This window comes from Dipodomys spectabilis, unplaced genomic scaffold, assembly GCF_019054845.1.
Source record: "Dipodomys spectabilis isolate Male_0828 unplaced genomic scaffold, ASM1905484v1 ptg000266l, whole genome shotgun sequence".
Classification (NCBI taxonomy): domain Eukaryota; kingdom Metazoa; phylum Chordata; class Mammalia; order Rodentia; family Heteromyidae; genus Dipodomys; species Dipodomys spectabilis.
Window position 1 is genome coordinate 5539117 of NW_024870943.1, and position 21273 is coordinate 5560389.

The window sequence follows — 21273 nt, forward strand, 5'->3', positions numbered from 1 at the left end:
GGAACCTTAAGTTTTTACCCATTTCCTCTATACAGGAGGATGCCTAAGGATAAACTAACCATCCCCAAGGGCAACCAGCCCTTGAGAAGCTCTTGTGTTCTTTAACAATTGCAGATGGTGATACTCCAGCTGATGGCTGTCCTGACCTTCCCAGTCCCAGCAATGGCTACGGAATCCACATCAACCTCAACGGGTGACCTGGGCAGGGATCAGCGCTGGCAATGCAAAAATCATCAATAGCACCACAAGAGAAGCTGTACCTTCGACCTGGTGGCCTGACCTTCATTTTGATCACCACCCTATGTCATTATGTATGGACTGTTTAAAACATATTTTTGTAGGAGCTATCTATTTTAATGTTACCTGCTCTAATTGTTCTTTTACTAATTGCTTGTACAACCACCTTTTGTTATGTGTCCTGTAAATATGTCTAAAACCTATTCTAGAACAAGCCCCACCTCTGAACTCTAAAGTGGCAAAGACTACTATCCCATCCCTGACTAATGTTAAAGGGCTAATGACATTGTTTGGCCTGGGAATGCTTTTGCTGATGCTTTTTCTATGCCCTCCTTGCATTATACGTGCACTGCAAAACTCTTATGAGCCAGCCAGTTACATAAGATCAAGCTCCAAGTAAATAAATTTCCCCGAGAGGAACTGCAGCCAGAGACGAGTAAGAGGGGGTGCCAGTCGGACCAACCTAAGACAGGGCCTTCAGCTTTGCTCTGAAGAAGTTCCCGAAGACGGGAAAGACAGACAAGGCGATCTACCCAACCTAAGAGAGGCGGGTTCACTTCTTCAGACAAAGACAGGTGTTGGGAGCTGACAGTAAAGCTTTAAAGGTCATCTTGACCCCTGTGCTCACTTGAAGGCACGTACAAGGAACTGGCTTACTTGAAAGACACTAGGTGCCCGGGATTGCTTTGCTATGTCTGCACAGTTTGTTTTAAATTTTACAGCTTGGGACATTTCTAACTCTAACTGTGGTGGGACTGATGTTTATTATTGTGCTAGGTGGGGATGAGAGGTAACTGGGACAGGCTCTTATGCACAAGGCCCCTCCTTCCCCCCAGACTTGCCTCCAACCCCCTGCTTGGTCAAATGTAATCCTGTTAAAATAACCTTTACGGAGGAGGGGGAAAAGATAACTAACTGGGAGGTGGATCTGCCATTAAAACAAAAAAGGTGAATATGTGAGGGGTAGCAAAGATGGCCCTGAGAGGAAGTTGAGTGGGCAGAGCCGGATTTGTTTAGGTTCAGTGTGTCAACAACTCATGGAAGCTTAGGTGCATGTTAAGGTGTGGCCTTTCAGAGATTGGTTGGTTCCATTTCCTCTCCTCCCATGCAGTCTTTTGCTTTAAAAAGGAGATGCTCCCTGTTAATAAGCCAGTTCCTGCTTGACTTGACACCCCTCTGCTTCTAATTGTCTCCTGGGCTAAGGGAGGCTGGGGAACAGGCCAGCGGCCACACTTCGCACTTACCTCTCCTCGGACCCCCTCCATCCAAAGACAGACGAAGACCCAACACATACTCATATCATCATACCTGTATTTGAACCTTAAGTGGTTAGTCTTATTCATTTCTATATTTTGAAATGAACATTTAAGATAAGTCTTACCTCCCAAATGCTTTTCTCAGCTCAAGGAAACTTTCTTTGGTTTTTGGTGTTGTGTTTGTTTGTTTTTGTCCGTCCTTGGGCCTGAATTCTGGGCATGGATGCTATCGCTGAGCTCTTCAGCTCAAGGCTAGTGCTTTACCACTTGAGCCACACCACCACTTCTGGCTGTTTTTGCTTATATGGTGCACAGGAATCGAACCCAGGACCTCATGCATGCAAGGCAAGCACTCTAGAAATGAGCCACCTTCCCAGAACTGTTTTTTTTTACACCATCATGACAGATTTTAAGCAGAAATACTAGATTATTTTGAACATTTTCACGTACACTTACACTCATACTTGTGTACAGGAGTTTTAAAGCTCAATTAGATGATAAAAATGAAAGTTGGCCAGATGCCTGTGGCTCACACCTGTAATCCTAGCTACTCAGGAGGCTGAGACTAAAGATCCAGGTTCAAAGCCAGCCTAGGCAGGAAAGCCCATGAGACTCTTATCTCCAATTAACAACCAGGAAACTGGAAGTGGCACAGTGGCTATCCATAAGCTAAAGAGAACAGGGACAATGCTTAGGCCCAAAGTTCAAGCCCTATGACTGACAATATATATATATATATCGGCCATAGATTCTTTTGGAATTCCAATAGCAAAGTGACATTATTTTGTCCAATATGATAAAACTGTGTGGTCAGTATTAGACAGACAACACAAAGCAAACTATGAGGCAAAATACAAACATTTTTCACAGCTATTTGAGAAATAGATGACAAAGAACAGAAAATGTTTAAACAATTTTGTTAGCAAGGCATATTAGTGTACAAATGGATCTTTGAACATGTCTGAGGCTTCTAGTCTTCAGGATATGTAAAGAAAATTGGGCAAAAAGAGGGAACTCTTCCTAAATCAATTTATAGATGTAAGAGAAGTTTATAAAGGGTGTGGCAACCTCCATCCTACCACAAGAGGGTTATTTAACTTGTACAAGGCTCTGAATTTGCTAGGAGTTCTTACCTTTTGAACAATTTCTTTTTATGTATCCCATTTTTTTCACATCTAAAACATTTTAAGACATATTATGGTGAGTCCCATTATGGCTGCAGCAGAGAAGCCAATGTCATTACAGACTTCAATATGATTTGTAATGAAAGATTGAAATTGGGGCTATGTTCATTTTACAATATGCTAACTGCTAATTCTGCTTCTGTAAACATGCTTGCGCTAACACTGACTCTTCCCCTCCCAGAAATAAGTTAAAAAGTTACAAAGTCCAGATGCAGGCCCAGGCACAAGGTCTGCAAACATAGATAAAGAACAAAAGAGTATGTTCTTCTAAATTCCTGTTTAGAAACTCTCAGCAAGGGGCTCAAGAAAGGACCATCTGGCGAGCCCAGCAAACTAAGTCAAATGTCAACCAATCACAAGCCTGTAACTATGTGAACTCCCCCCCCAGGGAAGCCTCCCCCTAGAGAGCCAACCAGTTTACGACTAGTGTTACAAGACTTCCCACACAACAAAATGATTGCTGGAGTATATGATAATTTTTAACCTGAGCCAATCCTGGGGAGCCTGGGGTCTTATGCTAATCCTGTGGTTTTTGTCTTTAAAAGTGCCTGTAACCACTGCTCGGGGCTTCCAGTCTGCCTTGGACAGGGAGCCCGTTTGCTCAAACGCCTAATAAACTCCTCTTGCTTATTGCATCTGCTGGTTTGGAGTCTTGGTTCTTGGGGTGCCCTCCCATTGAAGAAAGCATCCCAGTGAGTCTGGGGTCTTTCAGTTGGGGGCTCGTCCGGGATCCAGGCGCCCCCAGACCCCAAATTCCAGGACCGGTAGGAGGTAAGATAGAGCTCTTGTGTCTCGTGTCTTGTGTGTTTGTCACTTTCGTTTTGCATTCTGGGATCCAAATCTGTATTTGGACTAGAGGGAAAAGCAGACGTGCCCAGTACCCTAGTCCCGCCCTGGAGCCCTGCTCCAGGGTTGTCTGAATCTGTATTTGGGCCAGAGGGAAAAGCAGACGTGCCCAGTACCCTGGTCCCGCCCTGGAGTCCTGCTCCAGGGTCGTCTGGAGGAAGGAGGAGATCCGAGTGTCTCTGTTCTGGGGAGTTAAGGCGAGGCCGGCCACTCCCATCTGTAATTCCTTCCTCATCTGCACTCGGTTGCCGCGCGCGGCGTCTGGTTTTGTCTGTCTCTGTTTAGTGTTACTCGTTTTTAGTGTGTGTTTTGTATCCTCTATAGAGATGGGACAACAAGTGAGTCCACTCCCAGGACACCCGAGACCTTATCCTAGTTCGTTTAAAAACTGCTGGTTCTGCTTTTGTAACTTGCTTGTTTGTCAATTATGAAACTGCCACTGACCACCTGCAAGTGGCCCCAGTTAGATCTCAGCCTCGGGCCTTGGCTCGGGGGGTCTGAGCGTGGGGGAAAACCTGTCAGTCTGAGGGGACGGCCGCTAGGGATTTTTCTTTTCCCTTGCCCCAAGATGACTGGGAATTCTCCTCCACCTTGGAAGGCCCCTGGGTCAACGTCTGCAGGAATCTAAGAGAAAAATCTTCCGGAGGTGAGGAGGGGGGTTGAGCCCCCTGGTAAGTAAATGGTGAGATGTCGCCCCATTCACTGAGACCTGATTTTGTCTTTATGGCCACTTGTTTGTCTTGTTAACTTTAGTGTGTGTTTGTTTTATGTTTTCTGGGGTAGGGAAGTTCTGGGTGAGTGTGGCAGGCTCACTCAGCAGACTCTGGATTCAGCTTGCTGAATGAGAACAGCACAGAGTTCCGGTAGGGATAAATTGGGGCCCATTAGTCCCCAACTCAGCCTTCAGTCCTTGTCTAGTTCTGTTTTAGAATTGGTACCAGTTTTAAATGTGGATTCTTGGTTTTTGTGTTTATCTGTGTTTTTGTTATTTTTTTAAACATCTCTGGGGGAATAAAAGTTCCAGCTGGGCTTGGTCTCAGACCTGCTATTCCCACCCTCCCTGTGAGGCATGGACAGTTACTGGGCTAGTTTGGTTCCCTTCTAGCCTCAGGCTACATTTTCTCCTTGTGGAGGCTGCCAGCAGGGAGGGTGTAGAAGGCTGTGTGCCTGGTTTGGACTTTTTCAGGTAGTCCTGACAATGTAACAATTTGTAAAGTGCTCTTGTCTAAATTGGATAAACAATCTGGCCAGTTTAAAGTGACCCCTCCCCCAGCCCTCCTCCAACAGAAGGGATTCAAAAGACTAATTAGTGAATTGCCTTGCTAGACAAACAAGTTCTGGGAAAATAAAGCCCAAAAAAGGTACCTAGTTTAAAAGAAACACTGTCTTAAATTTTTGTTTAAAAACTTTAAAAGGTGTACGTACGACTGATTTTTATTTTTGACTGATTTTTATTTTTGCGCGCTTTAAGATCTGTGTGAGTGTTTTGTGTGTGTCTGTGAACGTGTTCAAAAATAAGAATTGTCAGCATGCTGTAACAATTGGGTGAGTTTAAATTTAAAAATTCAAAAGGTTATGAGGTTTGGACATTACCAAACATTTTTTTTTAAATCTTCACATTGATGTTTTAAAATGCATAAGACTGTTTATACTGTAATCAAGTTATCTGGCTTAACAAAAATGCATTGGCAGTTCAGGATTTAATTCCCTTGGCTAAAATTTGGGAATAAATATTAGAAATTTAAATGTAAAGGTTAGTTTAACACTGTCAAAGATGTTACCTGTTCTGTCTGTCTAAAACTGTGTATTTCATTCGAGAACCAAGAGATAAGAAAAGGGAAAACTAGAAGCCAACAGAAGACCTGTCTTTGGGTGTAAGGGGTGAACAGGCTGAAGTGCACTTCAGCTGGTCATGCATGGTGGGACAGGTCCTGGGAGGAGTCCACACATGGTGAAAGAGGGTAAGCTGGCACAAACACAGTTCATCTAACCCTAAAGAGTCGGATTGGGTGCGTGCCCATTCCATAGAAGGGGCTGAGTGGCCCATCTTTGTTCTCTCTCTTTTCCCTGCAGATACAGACTGAAAACATGATGGTTAAAATGAGTAATGTGGTGATCTGATTAGTATTGCTAAAACTTCCCCTTGGATGTGTTAACATTAAAATTAGGATTATCAAAATGATTGCTATTCCAGTTTGCTCTTATAGGTTGTTTTTTAAGTTTCCAGCAAAGTCCAGAGCAAACCACAGGATTCTTAAAAGTTTTCAGATGTAACTTTGACTCTCAATAAGTTTTAGGTAAGAGCATGCTTAAAAGCTACCTCTATGTTGACCACCTTGTTGCTTTTAATTGGAGTAAAATGGCCTTTTGTAGGACTCATTGATCTGCAAACTGGTTCAAAGCCAGCCCGGGCAGAAAAAGGTTCCTGTGAGACTGTCACCTCTACTCAGGCAGCAGAGAGCTGAAAGAGCAAGCAGAGTTGCTTTGGGACTCAAAGTGGCAGAGTGCTAGCCTTGAGCTGGAGAGCTGAGGGACAGTGCTCAGGCCCGAGTTCAAGTCCAGTGACCAGCTAAAGGGAAATGCCAATGAGGCATTTACCCCAATGTGGAGAAGACACTCCTGGGACAAGAGCAATGGAGGAGCATCCAGAGGCAGTAAGCCACTGCTTGGATGGCAGAAATGTCAGATCCTAGAGTCATTTGTGCGTGGCCCTGCAAAACTGGTCAGAGCCGGGAGGTCATGGGAAGAGTTTGTAAGCATGCCTAATGTTCATGACTACCTTGTAAGGAACAGGAACTTGCCACTTGCCAGTCCTCTGTGATAGTAAAAAGCTAATGTTATGAAATGTGGGGGATAGTTTAAATCTCAACCCCTTTATGTGCCAAAAGCTTTAATTGGCAGTAACTATTGAGCTGACATCAGCTACATGAAATTCATCTGCTCAGGAAAAGTTTGTAAACCAGAGAGTCCATTGATATCTGTCTAAAGGCCTGCAAAGGTAACTTAGGCATTGTTAGGGTCACTAGAGATCACGTTCCTAAGTCATCCAAAAGGATGTTTTTGCAAACCAGAGTGCTAAACAAGCTATACTGCTGTAGCCGGAGAAAAGGTCTGTGCAGTTGTCAAAATATTGTTCTTAATGACATCTAACCCTGATGGCCTCTTTGTAAAATAGGCTAAGGTTATAGGTTCCTGGCTAGGTAGGATCAACGCCCCTGAAGTCATCTTGAAAAAGTTACAGAAGATGGACCTTCGCTCTTCTACCCCCATTTTAAGATCAAGGGTCCAGAGTCAGTTTTGGAGAAATGAGGCAAAATAGATAAAATAATTTTTTTAAAAAAAGACATAAAAATAGTGTTAACTGTTATAGGTGTGCAAGGTGTGGAGACTGCATCTGTCAGAGATGGTTACAAGATGGTTACAAGACTGAGCCTTCTGTGTCCATTTACAAAAATATCTGGCTAGTAAAAAAGTTGTGATTTTGGTAAATTGTCCTGGACTATTGTTTAAAGATCTTAAAAACCAGCAGGATCAAAGCCTGCCAAGCCTATGCAATGTATCTTTAACCAGTCTGTGTAGGAATTTACAGCATGAGGTGTGACAGTCCCTTGGAGCCACCGAGAGACCCTGCTGCTGCTGCTGCTGCTGCATACCCTAATGGGTAAAGTTCAACGACGGCCTGACAGCCACCTGGAGAAACTCCTGCCTGATTCCATCACCTGAGTCTGCTTCCTGTTTGACTGCTGCTAAATCTAAGAACTTGTGGGACATTCTTTTAGGTGATATCCAGAAACCCTCTCTTCCCACAGTGGATATTGGGGACAAGGATATCACTGGCTTGCTTGCCTTAGGCAATTCAGTGCATAGTGACTGGAAATCCACTGGTCATAGCCTAGTTTGGCTCTGGTATGGTAATAACCTGAGTATGTTATCAATGGAAGTAATAAACTGAAAAGGAGAGGGGGGGTAGTAAGAAAGCCTTGGGAAAGGAATTGGGGAAAAATTGGTATCCCCTCTGGATAAGAAAGGATTTGAAAAGTAAGGATTGTCTTTAAAGAAGACAAACCTCAGAAAGTTTAAGTATGTCACAGATGGTACAAGTAAGTCTTAAAATTGGAGCTTACAAGTACAGCTGATATAAAATTAAGTTAACTGTGATACACGGAGTCAGGACTGGTGGAAAAAAATGTTAAGGGGCCCTGGTCAACTGTTACTTTTGTTACAATCGGACCTTGTATACTCAACAGACTTGTAAAAGAAAAAGATCAGCTCAGTCCGTCCATTAGTTCTGAGATCCAAATACCAAGCATTGAGAACAACTGACACCCCACAAGATAATATAGAGACACCCTAAATTTTAAGATTAAAATTAGTCCAAAGACAAGAGGAGGGAATGAAAGATTGAAATTGGGGCTATGTTCATTTTACAATATGCTAACTGCTAATTCTGCTTCTGTAAACATGCTTGCGCTAACACTGACTCTTCCCCTCCCAGAAATAAGTTAAAAAGTTACAAAGTCCAGATGCAGGCCCAGGCACAAGGTCTGCAAACATAGATAAAGAACAAAAGAGTATGTTCTTCTAAATTCCTGTTTAGAAACTCTCAGCAAGGGGCTCAAGACAAGGACCATCTGGCGAGCCCAGCAAACTAAGTCAAATGTCAACCAATGACGAGCCTGTAACTATGTGGTCTCCCCCCCCCCAGGGAAGCCTCCCCCTAGAGAGCCAACCAGTTTACGACTAGTGTTACAAGACTTCCCACACAACAAAATGATTGCTGGAGTATATGATAATTTTTAACCTGAGCCAATCCTGGGGAGCCTGGGGTCTTATGCTAATCCTGTGGCTTTTGTCTTTAAAAGTGCCTGTAACCACTGCTCGGGGCTTCCAGTCTGCCTTGGACAGGGAGCCCGTTTGCGCAAACGCCTAATAAACTCCTCTTGCTTATTGCATCTGCTGGTTTGGAGTCTTGGTTCTTGGGGTGCCCTCCCGTTGAAGAAAGCATCCCAGTGAGTCTGGGGTCTTTCAGTAACATCGCCGTTTGCAGCCTTGATGGAGTGTTAACCTTTGGACACTAAATTAGCATTCTTCAATGGTATATATTTGGAGAAGTTAGTCTCTTAACTCGAGTTTGCAGTTACAGTTTTATGAAGATTATCTTTAACCGGGCTCTGAAATCAACCAAAGGTTCCAGGCCTCCTTGCCTGCTATGTACAGAGGTGATAGCTGTTTATCCTGGCTGGGTTACCTCTTCCCTGTTCTGATACCTGATCAATCACTTTATTTTTGCCCAGTACCTGTAGGTCCACTCCCAATCTGGTAATCTGATCCTCCTCCATTACTATGGTAGTGTAGACATGTTGATTTTTTTTTTTGATCAGTCGTGGTGCTTAAACTCTGGGCCATGGTACTGTCCATTAGATCTTCAGCTCAAGGCTAGTGCTCTACCACTTGAGCCACGGCGCCGCTTCTGGCTTTTTCTGCTTATGTGGTCCTGAGGAATTGAACCCAGGGCCTCATGCATGCAAGGCAAGCACCCTACCACTGAGCCACCTTCCCAGCCCCAAGAATGTCTATGGTGGTTTTTTTGTTTGTGTGTTTGTTGTTCTTTTTGTCGATCATGGGGATGTGTTGATTTTTCAAAGCCTGGAGATTAGCTTCCTCACTCACCACATTTTAAATTGTAGCTATTGACTGGGCTTTAGGCAGGCTTTGGTCACGTTTTCCCAGTCAGGAGTGGAAGAGAGATCGCCTCTCAGAGGACCCCATCAGAACTGAGAGGGTGCTACAGCATAACAGCCTAGGTCTCACGGGGTCACAGCCCAGGCCCTGGGTGGATATGTGGGTGGGCACCACCCCCATAATGCCCTTCTAGACATTCATGTCCTGTGGGTTCCACACTGCTGGGTCTGGCACAAAAATGTCAGTAAGAAATGTAAGTATGAAAATGCAGCAAGCACCATGTTATTCAAGTGTTTGCTGGTCCTGTGACTTGAACTCAGGGCCTGGGCACTGTCCCTCAGTTTTTTGCTCAAGGCTCACACTCTACCACCCGAGTCAGAGCTCCACTTCCAGTGCTCTGCCTTGGAATCTCCAGACCTGCACCCCCATTCCTTCCTGCTGTCTACAACATAGGGACCATATAGTAGCTCCATTTTTGAAGACCTGTGGCTAACATGGTACAGCGCCAGGCAATTAAACCCAAATATCCACAGAGAAATGGCTGCATCACCCAAACCGGGTTAAGAGATCAAAATGGAATATTACTCAGTGTTGAAAATGCAGACAACTCAGACCCATGGGAAGCACATAACACAAAACTGCCATTAACAAAAACCTGAGCATTCCCTTACTCATGTAATGGTAACCTCTCTGTCCAGTATCTTTACAATAAAATGGAAGTTTAAAAAAAATAGCACTGGGAAGTTGGCTCAGTGGTAGAGCGCTTGCCTTGAGCTAAAGTACTGAGAGACCCAGGGCCAGTTCAAGCCCCATGACCAACTAGAAAAGAAGGAAGGAAGGAAAGAAGGTAGAAAGGAAGGAAGGAACAAAGGAGAGAAATCAGTTTCTGTGGTATGTATACACACACACACACACTCACACCATCCCCATAAAGTTACAGAAGTTTTTGGTGTTTGTCAAATCTGCAAGGTCAGGATAAAGAAAAGAAGTCTGAGAAACTGTCGCTGCGTCTGTGGAACCATGGAGACCCATGACCTGGGGGATCATGGCTGCCAGCCTGGAGTGGAGAGAAATCTTAGGGGAAACAGAGGAAATTGGAAGGACAATGCATTGAGGAATCTTGGCAAAGATCTTGGAGTGATATTAGTAGATTGAATGTGCAGTGTTGATCCAGAAGTCCAGCCCTTCCCTCTCTATGATTTTTTCTGATACCTATACCTCTTCTCAAAATAAAGGATTAGTACATTAAAAAATATTAGATAATCTTATGCCCTAGCTTATTTCCTCTTGTATTTCTAGTTTTCTGCCATGAACTGAAGATCAGATGAGCACAGTTCACCCTTTGCATGATATCACAGTTGCCCAATAAAAATCACTGGGAACCAAATGTTTACAAACAAGACCACACTAAAGCTACCAGCACAACTATGTTTATTTCAGCATTATTTACCATAGCTAAGATATGGAACCAACCCAGATGCCCCTCATAGATGAATGGATCAAGAAAATGTGGTATATATACACAATGGAATTCTATGCCTCCATCAGAAAGAACGACAGTGCCCCATTTGTTAGGAAATGGAAAAACTTGGAAAAAAAATATATTAAGTGAAGTAAGCCAGGCCCAAAGAAACATAGGTCCCAAGGTTTTCCTTATTTGCAATATCTAGTATATGTATGAGTCAAGCAGAAAAAGGTCAGATAATGTGATGTTAGGAAGATGAACCCTTAGATATGTATTTTAATGTTTTTTTCTTTCATGCATTTGTTTCTAATGCATTTATAAGATTATTTCATTGTTGCTTTGTATGTCCCTCCCCCACAGTATAGCCCCTGCTTTCACTATATTTGATGTCAGTATAACTTCTGGAGGAGATGGGGAAAAACAAGTCGTTTAAGGATACAGGTGGACTTGTTGCAACAATGAGAAGTACAAGTTGTCATATCGAAAACGAACTTTACAACGTTGGTGCTGGGGGGAGGAGGGGGGAGGTTTGAGTGGGGGGGGAGGCTGGGAAGGGATGTGAAGGGTAAACAAAGGAGGAGGCTGCAATGCTTGATAAGAAATGTACGCATTATCCTGCCCATGTAATTGTAACATCTCTGTACAATATGTTCAGAAAAAAAATAAATAAATAAAATAAATCACTGGGAACAATTACAGGGGTTTTTTTGTTTTGTTTTTTGTTTTTTTTTGTTGGTGGTGGGGCTTGAACTCTGGGCCTGGGCGCTGTCCCTCAGCTCTTCAACTCAAGGCGAGCGCACTACCACTTGAGCTACAGCGCCACTTCCGGTTTTCTGGTGGTTTCTTGGAGATAGGAGTCTCACGGTCTCTCCTGCCTGGGCTGGCTTTGAACCGCTATCTCGGATCTCAGCCTCCTGAGTAGCTAGGATTACAGGCGTGAGCCACCAGCACCCGGCTACAGGGTTTTTTTTTTTAATCACCAATTCATCATAGTTAATAATTGTCTTGACCATCCAGACTCTGTCAACACTTCCACGGTGGCAGTGCCAGTGGCCTAGGACCAAGAGCCAGGCACCCAGGACTCTGCCATGGCTCAGGACTACGTGTGGTACCAGGGCATTCCTTTCCCTGTTGTGTATATCTGCCCTGAACATCTAAAAGCAGTCCATGAGAAGCTGGTGCTAAAGGACGAAGACATCATCACAGTAACCTACCCCAAATCAGGTGAGCAGAGGGGGCTGTGGCTGTATGGGAAAGGCCAGAGCTGTGGCCTCACTCCCAACTGTATCCCACGTAGGAATGGTGTAGTAGCTCATTATTGAAGACCTGTGGCCCTGTGGTTTGTGCCAGTCTTGAGCGCAACAGCTCATGGACAGCGCCCAGGCCCTGTTCAAGTTCCAGGGTTGGCAGAACAGTTTTTTTTTTTTTTTTTTGTCGGCCATGGGACTTGAACTCTGGGCCTGGGCACTGTCCCTCTGCTCTTCAGCTCAAGGCAAGTGCTCTACCACTTGAGTTACAGCGCCACTTCCGGTTTTCTGGTAGTTTATTGGAGATAGGAGTCTCACGGTCTCTCCTGCCAGGGCTGGCTTTGAACCACGATCCTCAGATCTCAGCCTCCTGAGTAGCTAGGATTACAGGCTTGAGCCACCAGCGCCCAGCATGGCAGCACAGTTTTTTAAATAGGTGTTTTTGAGATGCTCCATAGTTCATAAAATGAAAAGGATGATTTTGAGGTTACCTGGAGAAAAGGCATGATCTCAAATAGAAGAATCATGATGGGCCATAGTTAGGACCTGGAAAACTTGGGGTAAACACAAGGCACTGGCAGGCCAGGGAGCCTGTGTGAAGGGGCATGGGGAGTGGAGAGGGAGCACTGAGGGCACACTGCAAGGGAAATGTGCTGAAAACCACAGCCAGTGGAGCATTGCAGGATTTCAGCAACAGCTAATAGCTGCATTGAACCGAAACATTCACAGAGAAATGGCTGCACAATCCCAAACAAGTTGAGAGATCAAAGTGGAATATTATACACTGTTGAAAATGCAGACAGTTCAAAAAAGGATCCATCACATCCGTCCCAGGGGACCAATCAGAGGCAGGCAGGCACAGGAGAAAGATGGTTACAAGGTTTATTAGACGAGCCATTTCACCCCCAGAGAGAGAGCTCATGACCACCTCCACTATCTAGCAGCAGCAGGGGCTGGGGGTAGGAAGTGAGGTAGGTGGGAGCTCAGGGGGGTCTGGGTGGAGAGAGGGAGGGGCTGGCTCTATGGCAAGATCTCCAGGGCAGGGAGCAGCTCAGAAATGGGTGGAACTGAGGACCAAAGGTGAGCATAATGCTTCCTACTTAGACCCATGCTCTACTATTATCAGGACATTTTGCCATTTGAAACCACATGAGTCCAGGCCATAGTGCAAAAAAAAAAACAAACAAACAAACAAACTGTGTACTATTGCACTCAAATACAAGGCCCAGAAAAGCCAAAGTCCTGGTGTGATAAGAGAATGATGGGGCAGGTGGCAAGCAAATCAATATTCAGTTGTCATGGACAGTGTAGACTTATTAGATGACAAAATACTGGCACTGAGTGAGCTATGATTAAAATACACTAAACACTACTTATCCATATCAGATTGCATACCTGAGAAAGTTTATATCCATAAGGTCTGTGTTACATATGTTTTACCATTATCTATGTGTGTGTATGCATGTATGTATGTATGTGTGTGTGTGTGTGTGTGTGTGTGTGTGTGTGTGTGTATACATAATATTGTGAATTCAGATAGAAATGAGTGGCCTCTGCTTTTCTTTCTGCCCTAGGAACCCATTGGTTGATTGAGGTTCTCTCTCTGATTCACACCAAGGGGGATCCCAACTGGATTCGATCTGTGCCCACAGGTCTTCGTTCCCCATGGATTGAGAGTGAAGTTGGGTTCCAAACCATAAAAGACAGGAAGGAGGATCCCCCCCTCATCACCTCCCACCTCCCCATCCAACTCTTCCCCAAGTCTTTCTTCACTTCCAAGGCCAAGGTCAGTGATCAGTGCCCAATAGCTGTTCCATCAAGGCCTTTTCCTCTTAAAAATGCACATAGCCAGCAGGTCTGGCATTCTCCCTCTGTAGTTCATGGAGGACCCCAGAGTCCCCTTCATGAGGTGAGGGTCCTCAGACCAAACAGAGTCCAAGATGTGGACCATGGCTGTGCAATCCCTGACAGATGAACTGGATGACTAACTGAAAGAATAACCAAACTGTGCTTTAAGTGGATACCCAGGCCTTGTGTGGTCATCCCAGCTAAATAGGAGGCTGAGATCTGAGGATCAAGATCAGAAGTCAGCCCAGGTAGGAAAGGCCAGGTGATTCTTATCTCTGATGAGCTATCAAAAGTAAAGCAGAAGTGGAGCAGCAGCTCAAGTGGTAAAGCACCAGCCTGAGCACAAAAACACAGGAACAGTACATAGGCCCTGAGTAAAAAAAAAGAAAAGTAAAACATGACACCATGTCATGTGACCTGGTGTCAGTGGTCTGACTCTGGAGGCTGTGCAGTGAATGAACACCTGATGCTCATGGCCAGATCAGACCAGGAGCCTTTGTCCCGCCTCCCCAGCCCAGCCCACACCACACACAATGCACACTCTTCCCTGGCACAATGCTACCTAGATTTCTCCTCAACACCATAGAAATGGGTGCCTGTGCTGTGAAATCTCTGTTGTTGTATCATTTCAGCTCCCTCCATCAATGGATTCTCGTTGTTTTGTTTTTGTACCACTCCTGGGACTTGAACTCACAGCTGTCCCTGAATTTTTGTACTCAAAGCTGTTATTCTACCAGTTTACGCCATAGCTCCCCTTGAGGTTTTCAGGTAGTTAATTGGAGATGGGTGTCTCATGAGCTGTTCTGCCTGGGCTAGCTTCAAACTATGATGCTCAGATCTGAACTGTCTGAGTAGATGTGGTTACAGGTGAGAGCCACCCATGCCCAGATGTTTCAATGATGTTTACAGAACAACTCATAATTCTGTAGCCAAGAAAGACTAACCAGTGTCTGATCTCCTGTGCTTTCTAGGTAAATATCCCAGATACATTTAGGAAATGCATTGTCCCACCATTGTTTTATTCCTGGCAATGTGATTTGATTGTAGCAACTCTGAAAAGTATTTCACAAACTAATGCACAACCAAAAGACCAACAGATACTTCAATGTTGGAGCTAAAAATGGCTAGAATTTCTCTGAACACCAAGAGTGCAAGAAATGATGGGAAAATTGTTTAATTCTCTCCTTTCTCCCTTGAAGATGATCTATGTCATCAGAAATCCTAAGGATGTCCTTATATCTGGTTATTATTTCTGGAGATTTACAAATCTGGCTAAGAAACCAGAGTCACTGGAACAATTTTTTGAATGGTTCTTGCAAGGATATGGTGAGTAGACTGCGAAGTCAATGGAGAAGGATGTAAACCTCTTTGAGTGCCTATGCGACCCCACTCTCCAAGGTCTCCTTTAAATCTCACCATCTGTGGGTCCAATGCTTCCTCCTCCCAGAACTCACATTGGCTAAAGGCAGCACCAGACTTCTCCCATGATGGAAGGTCTCAAGGTGTTTTGAGCCCCTGGAGCCTCCGTAGCCATGGAGGACCCGCCCCCTCCTGTGTGCTCTACTCCCAGATGTTGGCTCACAGCTTCTCACTGGCTTCCCACACAGCCCAACTCTACCTTCCCTACATATTTTTATATTTTAAAATTGTTTTGCTGTCCATGTCAGAGTTTCTCACTTTAATTGGGGTCGCTCTGTTTCTAGTCATGCAGAAGCTCTGGGTCATTCCTCATGCTTGTAATTTTGTCACTTGTCCATGGTTCTGTCAGGGGTCCATGGCCTGAGTTGGGTATGAAGGGTGGGGGACCCCACATCTGTGCTCTGTGTACCTCATCATCTGGTGTCTCAGGCCCTCTGGGTTTAGATTCACAACCAGTAGAAGTGCTTGATGAGCTGTTTCTCCCCTGATTCAACATCTCTTACCACTTGGATCTATAGTCAGGGCTGGTGGTTCTCGCCTATAATCTCAGCTACTCAGGAGCTGAGAGCTGAGGGTCAGAGTTGGAAGCCAACCCAGGCAGAAAGTCCTTGAGGCTCTCATACCCACTCAATCATCATGATGCAGGGAGTGAAGGTGTGGCTCAAGTGGTAGAGAGGCGTGTAGAAACCGAGGGACAGTGCTCTGGCCCTGATTTCAAGCAAAGATGTTTCCAGTAGAATAAAGCACACCAAGGCCTCTGCAGACTGACCGGCTGGGAGCCATGGGCAGGGATGGGAGGTGCCTCGTGTGCTTGTGTCACAGCTCAGACCTTGCACTCAGACTTGTGCTCAGTTGTGCAAATTATGGATTTGGGCGAACTTGGCATGGAAGGCCCTCAGCCTGAGTTCTGTGAGGGCCTGCGGAGCTCTTTGTACCAGTCAGAGGTTTTGGTCTGGCCTTTGGTGACCTGCTTCAGATGGGGCAAAGGTTGTGCTACAGGAAAAATTGCTTAGAAATCCATGTCCTGACTCCACAGTGCTTGTGTTTGCTCTATTTCCCTCTCCCTCCCTCACTTTCCCTCCCTTCCCCTTTTCTCCCAGTCATGGAGCTTGCACTCTGGGCCTGGGTGCTATCCCTCAGCTCTTTAGCTCAAGGCGAGCACTCTACCACTTGATCCACAGCGCCACTTCTGGTTTTATGGTGGTTCATTGGCAATAAGAGTCTCATAGACTTTTTTGCCCAGGCTGGTTTGAACAGTGATCCTCAAATCTCAGTGTCCTAAGTAGCTAGGATGACAGGCGTGAGCCACCAATACTCAGGTAGTGCTCTCTCTTGGAGGCTATAAAGAGACAGGACTTATTTCTCAGTTACATCCTGGTGAAGGTGACAGGGACCAGAGCAATCAGTGCTGAGACCACCATGCAGATCGGGAATGGTGGAGACTTTTCACACTGCCCCACTGTTCCCCCTGCAGTGCCTTACGGGTCATGGTTTGATCACGTCCGGGGCTGGATGTCCATGAGGGAAAAGGAGAACGTGCTGGTCCTCAGTTATGAGCAGATGAAAAAGGTAACGATTGATTTTACATGCACTCCACCCCACCACTGCCTCTTTACCCCTTCTACCATCTCCCCTGTTTGTCCAGTATCTTCTTCCCCAATATCCTCCCCCCAGTCTCCATCCCAACTTTCTATGTCAACTTTCTACATCCTGTTGTGTGCTATTCCTTCCTGCAATCCTCTCAGCCTCCTTTTCTTTCTTTTTTATTTTTGTTTCAAGATGGAGTCTTGAACTCAGTTTTGCTTTTTGGCTGGTGCTCTACCCACTGAGTCACGCCCCCAACTCCACAGGCCACCCATCCTCTCTCCTGCCAGTGCCTTCTGCTGTCTCTCTCTTCTCCTGCTCTCTCCTCCTCACTCCTGCTCTGTTGTCCCCTCTCATACCTGAGCCCTTGTTTTTCTCCTCTTAGGACCCAAGGAGCATGGTAGAGAGGATCTGTGGGTTCCTGGGGAAGGCACTGGAACCAGGAGAGCTGGACTTGGTCCTGGAGAACAGTTCCTTCCAGGCGATGAAGGAGAACAAGATGTCCAACCTCCCTGATGTCCCAGAGGAACTTGTTCCTGCTGGTTTCAAAATCACCAGGAAAGGTATGGAAATGTCCCAGGGAAGGAGGTGCTGGAAGCCAGGGAAAGAAATCTGGTCTCCAACCAACACTCCTGGCCAGGGATCAGCCAGGAACAGGCTGGCTGTTCACTTCCAGCTTGTGTTAAAACAAACTGGAAGTAGAGCTGGGGCTCAAATGCCAAGCCTTCAACAAAAGAAGCTCAAGATCAGTGCCCAGGCCCAGACTTTAAGTCCTAAAACAGACAAACAAGTAATGTGATAGTATGTGAATTTAAAAGAAAACGAAGTATAAGTACCAGTGCCGCGGACCGGCTCTGTTGGGACAATGGAGGACCCCTAGTGGAGGAACTGGAATAGGTGGGGAGATGGCAAACAGACAACTCACACACAAGAGGAGTGGATGCTGAGTGCAATTTAATGCAGAGGATAACAAGCTTTTATAGCAAAAGTCTGCATGAGAAAGGGCAAAAGGTTCCACAATCTTGCTGCAGGGCTTGGTTCTTGGGTGGTCACCAGCTGGTCGTCTGATCTTGTTTTTTGGATGACAAGCTATGACTATAGGCACTTGTTCCAGGCTTTGCCTCTATTTTTAAGAAAGCAATTGTGCTTAGAGGGTTCCCAATTTGTGGCCAAAAATCATGATATTCAGTATACTTAGTTAAATCTGGCCATATATCAAATTTAAGCTCATAGTGTCTTTTCTGTAACCCTTTCACATAATCGTTTACTTTTTTCTATAGAGGCCTTAACTGTCCCATAAGATCTTTCTTGTTCCTTCTTTAATAGTAAGCACCAAGGAGGCCTAGATCTAGCAAGTCTCTCAGTAAATGAAAGAGAGTAACAGGAAGTTCTTTCTCCTAAGTAGTTTTCCCAGCAATTGCCATCCTTATCATACACACCTGTAAAAGGCTATGGATTTAGGGGAAGTCTCTGGGGTCCTCTAGATAATGGAGGATCCCACCATTTTCCTCTGATAAGCCATTGTCATCTTTTATCTACCAACCTTTTAGGAATCTTATTTAGCTTTTGGTCTAAATATCCCTCTACATCTTTCTTATCTACAGGCTATCTATGTGAATCTATTGTATATGTTTTTAGGATTAAAGGAAAGTCCCCAGTAGCCATACACTCTTTCTGCTCTAGCCGCGCCTACAGCTTCTTGTTAATCTCTTACAAACAATTCCTTCTGCTGAAGTGACCTCATGAAACCCCCAATACTGTTATACTTACTTATGACTTGTCTACTAGCCTCCATAAGAGGGGTTTTCAGGGTAGCACTTAACTCTGGTGAGTTAGTCATATTTTTAAGACACTCATCAGATGTTGGAGTCATCAACACTCTTAAGAAAGAGCCTTGAAAAAGGGAACGTTGAGCATGAGTAAGTACAATGAGCAGCAGGAACAGTAAAAGATTAATAGGCACTCCTATACAGTGAAGAAAAGAAAAACAGTAACAGAAACACATTTTTCCCAGGAGCTTGCCAGCCTTTCCAGGAGGTAGGCCTCTTTGAAGCCCCATTCTCTGAGGTAGACTTCAGTGAAGTCCCATTCTCAGAGATAGGGCTCTGTGAAGCCCCATTCTCAGGTCTGAAAGCAGGTTTCCCACGCTAAGCAGACTCCACCGGAGTAGGCGTGGCATACCAGCTGGGTGTTCATGGCTCAGGCCTGTAATCCTACCTGCCCAGGAACCTGAGATCTGAGCATCACAGTTCAAATCCAGAATGCATAGCATAGTCCACAAGATTCCTTCTCTCCAGTTAACTACCAAAAAAACAAAGAATAGAGTAGTGGCTCAAGTAGTAGAGCAAGAGACTTCAGCAGACAATAACTCCCAAATAGCATCTATGCCCTGAGTTCAAACTCCTGTATAGACACACACATGCACACACATGCACACATGTATACATACTTAACTCTATTATATAAAAACTCTATTCAACTTCCTATTAAATAAAAATGCCATTGTGTGACTATGAGACCACATCCTGAGCTTCCTGACTCCCACACATCTGGGGAGGATGTGCCCCTCTGGTGGCAGGGGCAGAACTTGAGAGGAGAGCACTGGACATGGAGCGTGGTAGCTGTGGAGTCCATCATCCAGGGATATCTGTGGCCTCAACCTCGGGCCAAGCAGAGGGCAGAAGGGACACCAGGGGACAGTGCCTTCCTGCCCTGACCCAGGCTGGTGTCATTGTTTTTCCACGACCTAGGTATCACGGGGGACTGGAAGAACCACTTCACCCCAGCCCAGACACAAGCCTTCGAGGAAACATTCCGGGAGAAGATGGCGGGACTTCCTCCGGAGCTGTTCTTGTGGGACTAAGCCCAGATTTAGCTCCTTATCTGTTGGGATATAGACTTGTGTCCCCATCTTATGAAGGTGACAGGACTGGGCAGAGATCATAGCATTAGTCTGTCACTAGAATCAGGAGGTCTGACTTTGCCTGTCACATCTTTGGTGCAATCACCAGGACAGGTGGCAGCCACGTGCAGGTGAGGAGCACAAAGGGACCCGTGTGTGTTCTTGCTGAAATAAATGGGGCCACAGCACCGAGGGCTGACAAACCTGCCTTAGTGTTCTGTTTAGCAAAGACGACCTGGGTGAAAGGCTGCGGAGGTCTCTCGAGTGGGGACAGTGGGCTGCCCATGGCAGGAGGCTGCCTGAGGGTTTGCTGGATGTTCTGGGGAAGGGATTTCTTCCCCCGCATTGATCTTGAATGGAAGCTCTGTCCCAAATTGGGACAACCTGGGATGAGGCCGGAACAGACACCAGGTCCTGGAATTGAGGTTTGGGGCACCAGGAGCCTGAAACCTTTTGCCAGCTTCCGGTGCCCTGAGTCCATTTGACAAGGTATTTATTGAGTAGGACACAGGGGCATACGTGTACAAAGTGAGATCACAATTTCCTGACATCACAAGCACCAATACTACAATACAATCTTAATCACAAGCACCCATTGTGTGGTATCATCTTCCTCAAGTGATAAATAACTCCTTCATCTGAAGGAGCAGGTGTGAGCAGCAAATGACTTAGAGTTCAGATAGATTTTTGTCTATCCCAAAGATCCCAGAAGGTCTGATGTGGAATTAGCCTACACCCAAGAAAGAAATCTGAAGTCCTATCAATCCAGAAGGGAGTGACCTTTCCAGGAAGCTCTCAGGATTCTAAGAGTTCATGTTCAGAGGAGGCCTTCCATCCTCCCAATCCTTTCAGCTCTCACAGCTCAGCTTTTGGGGGCCCTCACAATCCCCCCTTTTCCTATGATTTCAGAAAGCATAATTCTCATTTCTGTTTGCGCTAACGTATGCTGCATGCTAGAAGATAAACATTGAAATAGATAGGAGGCTAGCGGGATAATCCGAAAAATAGATGATCTTGCGCCCAGAAAAGGCAAAAAAAAAAAAAAGCCAGGAAAACTATTCCGGAAGTCCCCAGTTATCACTGAATTTTAACTTTTTCAGCTCCTGTTTGAACTGCTCTAGCTGGTTCTGAATCCTTTGAGAATTGCCAGTTATCTTAAAGCAGTTCAGTCCTTCAAACAGTTCACATCCTAAATGGTTTTTCAACAGCAAAGAATCTGTGGTGGTTCCAATGTGTCAAATTATTGTTCTTCCCTTTTTCATTTCTTGATTGATTCATTGATTTCTTGATTTAGTCATCTGTCACTTGGTTGAAAATAGAAGGTAGTCTGCTGCCTTCTTTCTGGACACCTTCTTCAAGTCTAGGGACAGGCAGAATAAAAGCTGCAGCTACAGCCCCATCCACAGTATTTAACAACATTAAGTTATCACAATTTCGTGTGAGATCTTGTCTCATGCATCTCTTATTCTGCTGGGTCAAATTACTAAGACAAACAGGCACCATTCTCCTAACATAACATAATTTGTCTTTAGAGCGCCATATGCCTTTCCTCCACAAAAGAAAGACCAGCTAATGCCGACTCTTTTTCCTTGAGGCAAACAGA

At 45.2% G+C, this 21273-nt stretch overlaps 1 protein-coding gene across 2 annotated transcripts; it reads left to right on the forward strand.

Annotated features, from left to right (window-relative positions):
- Positions 1–11758: 11758 nt before the first annotated feature.
- On the forward strand, positions 11759–19631 carry LOC122125771 (sulfotransferase 2A1-like). 2 transcript variants are annotated; one of them, XM_042700373.1, is made up of 6 exons: positions 11759–11894; positions 13492–13703; positions 14965–15091; positions 16659–16753; positions 17154–17331; positions 19519–19631. In XM_042700373.1, exons 1-6 carry the CDS (start codon positions 11759–11761, stop codon positions 19629–19631), a joined length of 861 nt encoding a protein of 286 aa, XP_042556307.1. The 2 variants fall into 2 exon arrangements, with proteins under 2 accessions (XP_042556307.1, XP_042556308.1); XM_042700374.1 differs by lacking the exons at positions 16659–16753; positions 17154–17331.
- The last annotated feature ends 1642 nt before the right edge of the window (positions 19632–21273 follow it).